Raw genomic sequence first — 9,673 nt, 5'->3', positions numbered from 1 at the left:
AAAAATTTAAAAATAATAATAATAATAAAATAATAAGTATAAGAAAAAAAAAAATTAGATGACGGTAACGATGAAGATGGTGAGATCAACAAAAACACTTTATCATCATCCTCGCACCACCACCACCACCACCACCCCCACCATGCACCAGCAGCACACCATCAACTACCAAACCCCCACAATCTCCCCATTTTCATCATCACCACCACCACCACCCCACCAAACCCACCACCATCATCCACACATCATAAACATCATCATCTTTACATCATCACATCACATTTCATTACCCCACCACCACACATCATCTTTACATCATCATCACATCATCTCATCACATTATCACACATTATCATCTCACCCAAAATCTTTTTTCACACCACCACCACATCATCACCACATACCCAAAATATCATCATCATCATACATCATCTCATGCCCCGGCCTCACGCCTATCGCAAGTCGATTTAAATAACACTCATCTTGGTAAAAAAACTCTAAAAACCGGGATTTTCGCGATTATTTTTAATTATTATTATTATTATTATTATTATTATTATTATTATTAATTATTATTATTATTATTATTACATTACTATTATTATTATTATTATTTTTTATTATTATTATATTATTATTATTATTATTATTATTGTATTATTACAAGTTCAGGGGGTAGAGCGAATTAAAAACAGAGAGGAATTACTACTGCCACTAGTGAAGGGAGGGACATGATGATGAAGATCATGATGATGATGTGAATGTGGTGGTGTTGTTACTACTACTACTACTACAACAACTACTACTACTACTACTACTACTACTACTACTACCACCACCAATACTACTACTACTACTACCAATACTACTACTACTACTACTACTACTACTACTACTAGTACTACTACTACTACTGCTGCTACTATTACTACTACTGCTACTACTACTACTACTACTACTCCTACTACTACTACTACTACTACTCCTACTCCTACTACTACTACTACTGCTATTGCTACTCCTACTACTACTACAACAACAATTATTAACATCAACTCCATATTGACATAATTAAATTTATCTCCTTCTTTAACATTCACATACTCTAACATTATCATCATCCTCAGCATCCTAATGATGATAATGATGATGGTGATGATCAACATAATCATCGTTATCATCACCCTCAGCACCACCATCACCACCATGCCACCAGCAGCAACACCACCACCACCAACACCACCACATTCACATCATCATCATCATCATCATCATCATCATCATGTCCCGCCCTTCACTGCGCTATCGGCAAGTCGATTTAAATAACACTCATCTTGGTAAAAAAAACTCTCAAAACCTGGACTTCGCGATTATTATTATTATTATTATTATTATTATTATTATTATTATTATTATTATTATTATTATTATTATTATTATTATTATTATTATTATCATCATGATCATCATTATAGAGAAAAAGAGAGGACCATAATAGAATCACTGAATCAAGAGAAACAATCCATGAATTACCAATATTCGATTTTAGGACAATTTACCAGCAGTTATTACAGCGCCCTCATGGGCCAGGGACTAAATACGCAATAAAATGTTTTCCTTTTGGCATATAGACACGCCAATAGACTAGTATGGGGCAGGAAATGTGGATTTATTGGTCGTAGACCAAGTTATTTTAAAAATGTCATTTTCCATAATTTTGGTACCGTCAGTACAGACGCGAGTACCTATCAGTTATAATGACTATCAAAATTGCTGTTTTCTATTTTTGTAGGAAATATTACTCTTAAATCAAAGCCCTATCTTCACTGAGTAAAAATCTTTTTGAATTTTGAAAATTCATTAATATATAACAAAGTTATGTGGTTTCAAAGATGTCATTTATTTGGATGACGTCACATATGGCGCATTTTAAATCGTGCTCCAGAGAAGAAAATACGCAATGAATTGGTTTTTTTTTGGGCAGACACGCATAAATAGCACCAAATCTCATGACACTATAGGTTTATGCCTTAAAACCAATGAGAAGTGAATAAAACTCGAGTGCTTAAGATCAGAAATGATCATAAAAACCGAGCGAATCTGGGGTAAATCTGTAGAAGCTGTTTAATCATGCCCTATACTTGTAGTTTTTATATTCCATACTTCAGAATGCATATTCTCTTCTTATTTAATCTCTGACGCATGGTTTTAAAAAGTAAAGAATGTTGAATGTACACTTCCGAACGAATTGTCTCAAGGGAAGTAATTCATATCCAAAAGCAGTCGGTCTGGAATTTCATGAATTACTTCCCTTGAAGAGGATACAATTCATTCGGAAGTGTACATCATACTACTACTACTACTACTACTACTACTACTACTACTACTACTACTACTACTACTACTACTACTACTACTACTACTACTACTACTACTACTACTACAACTACTACTACTACTACTACTACTACTACTACTACTACTATACTACTACTACTACTACTACTACTACTACTACATACTACTACTACTACTACTACTACTACTACTACTACTACTCTACTACTACTACTACTACTACTACTATACTACTACTACTACTACTATACTACTACTACTACTACTAAACTACTACTACTACTACTACTACTACTACTACTACTACAACTACTATACTACTACTACTACTACTACTACTACTCTACTACTACTACTACTACTACTAAATACTACTACTACTACTACTACTACTACTACAACTACTACTACTACTACTACTACTACTACTACTACTACTTACTACTACTACTACTACTACTACTACTACTACTACTACTACTACTACTACTACTACTACTAACTACTACTACACTACTACTACTACTACTACTACTACTACTACTACTACTACTACTACTACTACTAAACTACTACAACTACTACTACTATACTACTACTACTACTACTACTACTACTACTACTACTACTACTACTACTACTCTACTACTACTACTACTATACTACTACTACTACTACTACTACTACTACTACAACTACTACTACTACTACTACTACTAAATACTACTACTACTACTACTACTACTATACTACTACTACCCACTACCCACTCCTACTCCTACTCCTACTCCTACTCCTACTCCTACTCCTACTATACCCACTACTACTACTACCCACTACTACCGACAACTACGACAACTACTACTACTGCCCACTCTCTACTACACTACTACTACTACTACTACTACTACTACTACAACTACACTACTACAACTACTACTACTGCTGCTGCTACTACTACTACGCTTAGCTACTACTACTACTACTAAAATACTACTACTACTACAACTACTACTACTACAACTACTACTACTTACTATACTACTGCTGTGCTACTACTACTACTACTACTACACTATATACTACTACTACTACTACATACTACTACTACTACTACTACTAATACTACTACTACTACTTCCTACTTACTACTACTACTACTACTTTCTACTACTACTACTCTACTTACTACTTCTACTACTACAACTACTACTACTACTACTACTTCTACTTAAAAATACTACTAATACTACCCACTATACTACTATTACTTTAAATTTCTACATACTACTACTACTACTACACTACTACTACTACTACTGATAACATCAACTGCAACCGGCATATTTTTAAATCGTGGGCCAGGGAATAAATACGCAATAATTTTTTTTCCATTTAGGCCAGACATGCATATAGACTAGTATGGGACAGGAAATGCGGATTTATTTGTCGTAGAACAAGTTATTTCATAAAATGACATGTCTCCATAATTTTGGTACCGTCAGTACAGGCGCCAACGCCCGTGGCCAGGTCAGAACTGACCAGTAGGCACCAGTAACTATTAGTCAGTACTGACCCCCATGCGTTGGTGCCTGTTCGTCAGTACTGAGCAGCACGTGCTAGCGCCTGGGGGTCAGTACTGACGAATAGCCACTCCGTTTGCATAAAATCAGAACGAAAAGTCTCGACATTACACCTGTTACTTTTCTGGTTCTAAAATCCTTGGAAGTTTGTAACATGTTCTCAGAGGACTAATAATGAATGGGTTACAAATTGAATCACAAGGTGGTATAACTATTTTAGTAGCTGAATGTATAGTCAGATACTTAGGATTACAGGACGTAAAAGAGCGAGGATTGATGCTCTTTACTGACGACCAGCTTATATCTAGACTAGAAAAAGATGCCGTAACTCTTAAAAACAGAAGATCATTTACACAAGGCTATGTATTCAGTCCTCGGGCGACTGATTTTACATTTCCAATGAGATTGGAACCATTTTTAAAATATCACACGTTTGTTTCCTATTGCGCTTCTAAATAATTTGGTTCTGTGACGGGAGATCCATACATTATCATCTTTCTTCTCGTCACGTGCCCTTGTCATAATATACGAGTAAAATCCGATAAAACCGTGCATTGTTTTGATGGGAAGATTATTACAACATTGATTTTAAGTTAGGCTTTATATTAATTTCCATGAGACCAGCAACTTACTTACTTAGGCCGCCCCTTGGGGCGCCCAACATGAGCCAAATGTCTTCGCCATTCTGTCCTGTCCTCCATAAGCGTACGCAGCTCCCAGGTGTTGTCCATTCCTGTGTCATCTAGCAGACAGTCAAAACGACTAATAATATGAAGTTCTGGCAGAAGGATGATACCCTTCCCAACCACAGTGGGCAGGGAGGAACTTACACGTATATCTGTTGTCCAAATATGTAGCTTTCTTAACATTATCTTGGAATGAGATTACTTGGTTTTGCCATTTCCCTTGTCAGGCTCCTTGGCTGAGAGGGAAACAGTCAAAGACAAATGTATAATTTTGAGGTACATAATGTGTCTTCTATCCCACTATGTCTGTTTTCCATTATGCTTTTATGCTTTCTGTCTTGGAATGAAATTACTTGGTTTTGTCCTGGCCCTGGCCGGATACTCCCGGCTGGGAGGGAAACAGTCAAATGTATAGTTAGTTTTGAGAGAGGATCTTTTTTTCCCCTTGTAAATCACGTCTCTGTTATGCACTGTATTATGTTTTGTTTATGCATTATATATGATGTGTAAACACTTGAGTGTATTCCTCTTGTGCTTGTGTCTGGATGAGACTTTTAGGCCTGGGTGGGGTTCCTGACCTCACATAGTGGGCAGGGGAGGGGGGGGGGTACATACTGTGTCTTCTATCCATCTGTTTTCCAACATGCTTTCTGTCTTTGTCTTGGAATGAGATTACTTGGTTTTGTCCTGGCCCTGGCCGGAGTTCTAGCTGGGAGGGAAACAGTCAAATGCATGGTTATTGTTTTGGAAACAGATGTAGATTCCAACAGCACACTATCAGTGTAGGTACTTAGTTTGAGATGACCTAAAAGTCTCATCAAGACACAAGCACAGGTCCCACTAAGAGGAATACACTCAAATGTTTTACGAATCATATATAATATAAAGAAAACATAATATAGTGCACAACAGAGAGATGATTTACAAGGAAAAAAATATCATATCCCAAAACTAACCATACATTTGACCGTTTTCCTCCCAGCCCGGGTATCCGACCAGGGTCAGGACAAAACCAAGTAGTCTCATTCCAAAACAAAGACAGAAAGCAAATTGGAAAACAGATATTGGGGGACAGAAGACAAGAGTATGTACCTCCCTGCCCACTATGGGAGGTCAGGAACCCCACCCAGCCCAGTGAGTTTGATTTGTCTTACCACCTCCTTTAACATTGGATAGAGAAGCTAAATTCGGGAAACTAAAAATGAACGTAAAAATAAATCATTGATACGTATTGATAGTGTTATCCTTTTAAAATTTATTTCATATGTATAGCATATTAATAATTAATCCAGTACGCAATACCAATCGTAACAGATGGTTATCGAGACATAGTGATATAATAATAATAATAATAATAATAATAAATAATAATAATAATAATAATAATAATAATAATAATAATAATAGTAATAATAATAATAATAATAATAATAATAATAATAATAATAATAATAATAATAATAATAGTAATAATAATAATAATAATAATAATAATAATAATAATAATAATAATAATAATAATATACCGTAATTATAACAATATTGATGATGATGATGATGATGATGATGATGATGATGATGATGATGATGATGATGATAATGGTGATGGTACCAATTAACAAATTGCATTAATTTGTATAGCTCTACACATGATGGAAACAGTCAAAACAAAGGTTGAAATATTAAAAAATAATAATAATAATAATAATATATAATAATAATAATAATAATAATAATAATAATAATAATAATAATAATAATAATAAGAATAATAATAATAAAATAATAATAATAATAAAATAATAATAATAATAATAATAATAATAATAATAATAATAATAATAATAATAATAAAATAATAATAATAATAATAATAATAATAATAATAAAATAAAAGACCATGATGGTTTGAATCAATGATCACATTTATTAACAAAATAGGACGCCCGTGTCAAACTTTGACGATGGTTTCCTATAAAAACTTACTTCGGCATTTAGCGTATGAATTAATTACCAATAATTTGATGTGTTGAGTGGGTGTAGGGAACGGCATTAGGACAAAACGAGAAATCCTTACGTTTTCTACAGCGAAACAAATAAAAGCATAATATTATAAAAAGGATTAAAAAAACAGTTGTACAACGTAATTCAATATCTGTTTGTTTTTAAGGGTTTTACGGCGCTTGCAACACATTAAACTCATATCGGCGCCAGTAAAAAGGAAGAAAATGGGATAGTAAAAAGTTCTAGAATTACAATAAAGCACCCAAGAAAAGGTCAAACAAAGGGGAATTGGTTCAAATAAGAAACAGGTGTAGATTCCAAAAGCACTCTATCAAAGTACTTAGTTTGAGATCACTAAAAGTCTCATCTAGACACAAGCACAGGTCCCCGCTAAGAGGAATACACTCAAATGGTTTACAAATCATACATAATATAAAGAAACATAATGCAGTGCATAACAGAGAGATGATTTACAATGAAAAAAATATCATCTCCCAAAACTCTAACTAAACATTTGACTGTTTCCCTCCCAGCCAGGACAAAACCAAGTAATCTCATTCCAAGACAAAGACAGAAAGCATGTTGGAAAACAGATATAGGGGGATAGAAGACAAAGTATGTACCCCTCTGCCCACTATAGGAGGTCAGGAACCCCACCCAGAATTCAATATCTCGATATGATGCATTCAATATAATATTAATTGTGCTTATTGTGTGTAATTGTTTTACTAACAGGTCTGTTATGTTCGTCTCCGTTTTTCTTTGGGGTTGCTTACGACACCTTCAAATGCCAGTAAAAAGGGAGATGAAGTGGCTATTTCTATTTTTTCTTTAAGCGTTTTCAAAGCGTTTGTGACAATTTTTGGTTAGATCAGCGCCAGTAAAAAGGAAGAAAATGAGATAAAAATTCATGGTTTACAATTAAAAACACCCGAGAAAAAGAAATATTAAGGAAACAGCCTCAGATAGGGAACAAATGTAGATTCTAGTTACTGAGAGCAAACTAAAATGAGCTTAGCTGAGATCCAAAACAAACAAACAAAAAAACCCTAGCTATTCCGGTACAGATATTATACAAGAAAAAAATTGTCTCCCGAACAGCCAATTGTTGACTCCAGCCAGGACTAGAACGAACCGAAGTAATCTCACGCCCAAGACTTAATACTTAGGACAGAAAAGGGAGATAATAAACAACAAGACTGACCTCTCCGTAGTCCACCAGAGGTCAAAAGACTATCCCAGGACCAGTTTTTAATCTATGCTTGAAAAAGGAAAAGGTGAGAAGATTAAAATAGTACAGAGGAAGAATGCTAGGGTGTCTAGTTAAAACGATTCACACACAGACACCACACACACACACACACACACACACATAGACACACACACACACACACACACACGCACACGCGAGTACACACAGGACATCTGTCTACCCCCCTCCCCCCTTCCCCCATCTTACAAGTGTAAAATGTTGTACATTACTACTATAATAATATATCAGAAAGAAAAAAGGACAATAACATCTAATCAAAGAATTCCCCATCTGGTCGTCTCAATCTTGTTCAACAAGACTTCATAAATGTTGGTTTTTAAAATATATATTCACAATTTATTTTGTGCTCCATTGCATGTGATTTCAGTTGACATAAACGAAACTCACTCTGTAAAACCAAGCTGATAAAAAATGTAACGACACGCATCTCTAACTGTGCGAATTTCGCATATGATTTAATTTCCAAATGTGATGCCGCAGCAATAGTTTATGGAATGAACTTATATTTACAGTAAACTAGAAGACTGAAAAGATTTACTTATATTTATGTATCTATGACATTATTATATGATTACTTTTCTATTTAAATTTTCAACATGGATAAGCAGTAATATATTGTGATAAAAGGTTAAATATGGTATCATTAAAAGGAAGGCGATCCACCCCTTTCAAATTTGAACCATTTTCATAGCATATCTATCGCCTCGCATCCTGAAAGTAACAAACATTACAATGTTTTCATCATAAACGATTGGTAATGCATTTTCTTTCGGTTAAAAAAAACAACAAAAAAAAGAGAGTGTATGAAACCACACAAAATAAAAATTGCAAAGATTTATCATTTTTTCATAATGAATGGGCAATAAAATATTTACAATGATGCCTTGCAGTAGCATAATTACATACAATATAATAAAGCTAATCTGTAGTGATGATTGTTTTGGTTTTAATGGTTTTACGGCGCTTGCAACACATTTAGGTCATATCAGCGCTAATAAAAAGGAAGAATATTAGATAGTAAAAAAAAATAAAAATAGATAGTAAAAATATTCGAGATGTACAATTAAAAGGACTTGAGGAAAAAGTCAGACAAAGGGGAATGGTAAAAATAGGAAACAGATGCAGATTGTTTGTTTTTGTTTTTAAGGGTTTTACAGCGCTTGAAACACAATTAGGTTATATCAGCGCCAGTAAAAAGGAAGAAAATGGGATAGTAAAAAGTACTAGAATTACAATTAAAACAATTAAATCACCTATAAGTATAAGTGTCATCCGGACACAAGCACAAAATCCAACAAAGAGGAATACACTCAAATGCTTACATTATACATTAAAAATAACAAATATAATAATACATAACAGAGAGATGATCAACAAGGAAAAAAATATCATCTCCCAAAACAATAATTATGCATTTGACCATTTCCCTCCCAGCCTAGGACTCCGGCCAGGGTCAGGACAAAACCAAGTAATCTCATTCCAAGACAAAGACAGAAAGCAATTGAAAAACAGATATAGTGGGATAGAAGACACAGCAAGTACTTCCCAGCCCACTATGGGAGGTCGGGAACCCCACCCAAAGTGATGATTTATACTCATTACAGCACAAGTGTGTCATATATTTTTCTCTTTTACTTCATATTTTAATGACAAGATGTATCAGGAGGAAACACATATGTCCAATATTGAAGAAAATCAATCTGATGTTTTGTTTTGTTTTTAAGGGTTTGTTTTTGTTTTTGTTTTTAAGGATTTTACGGCGCTTGCAA

At 34.2% G+C, this 9,673-nt stretch overlaps 1 protein-coding gene across 1 annotated transcript in view; it reads right to left on the bottom strand.

Moving 5' to 3' along the window:
* The window catches only part of LOC144971883 (uncharacterized), a 14,289-nt gene extending 7,668 nt beyond the window's left edge, over nt 1-6,621 (bottom strand). The window contains exons 1-3 of the mRNA XM_078912957.1: nt 6,614-6,621; nt 5,782-5,822; nt 4,830-4,863 (exon numbers count right to left, since the gene is read on the bottom strand). Of these exons, the coding sequence (XP_078769083.1) occupies nt 4,830-4,863; nt 5,782-5,822; nt 6,614-6,621 (83 nt within the window). The remainder of the gene's footprint in view (nt 1-4,829; nt 4,864-5,781; nt 5,823-6,613) is intronic.
* Between the last annotated feature and the right edge of the window lie 3,052 nt (nt 6,622-9,673).

Source organism: Berghia stephanieae, chromosome 4 (assembly GCF_034508935.2).
Source record: "Berghia stephanieae isolate SIO BIC M18660-M18661 chromosome 4, UCSD_Bste_1.3, whole genome shotgun sequence".
Taxonomy (NCBI): Eukaryota; Metazoa; Mollusca; class Gastropoda; order Nudibranchia; family Aeolidiidae; genus Berghia; species Berghia stephanieae.
Note: the sequence above shows the minus strand (reverse complement) of the source record. Positions and strands in the feature narration are given on the sequence as shown.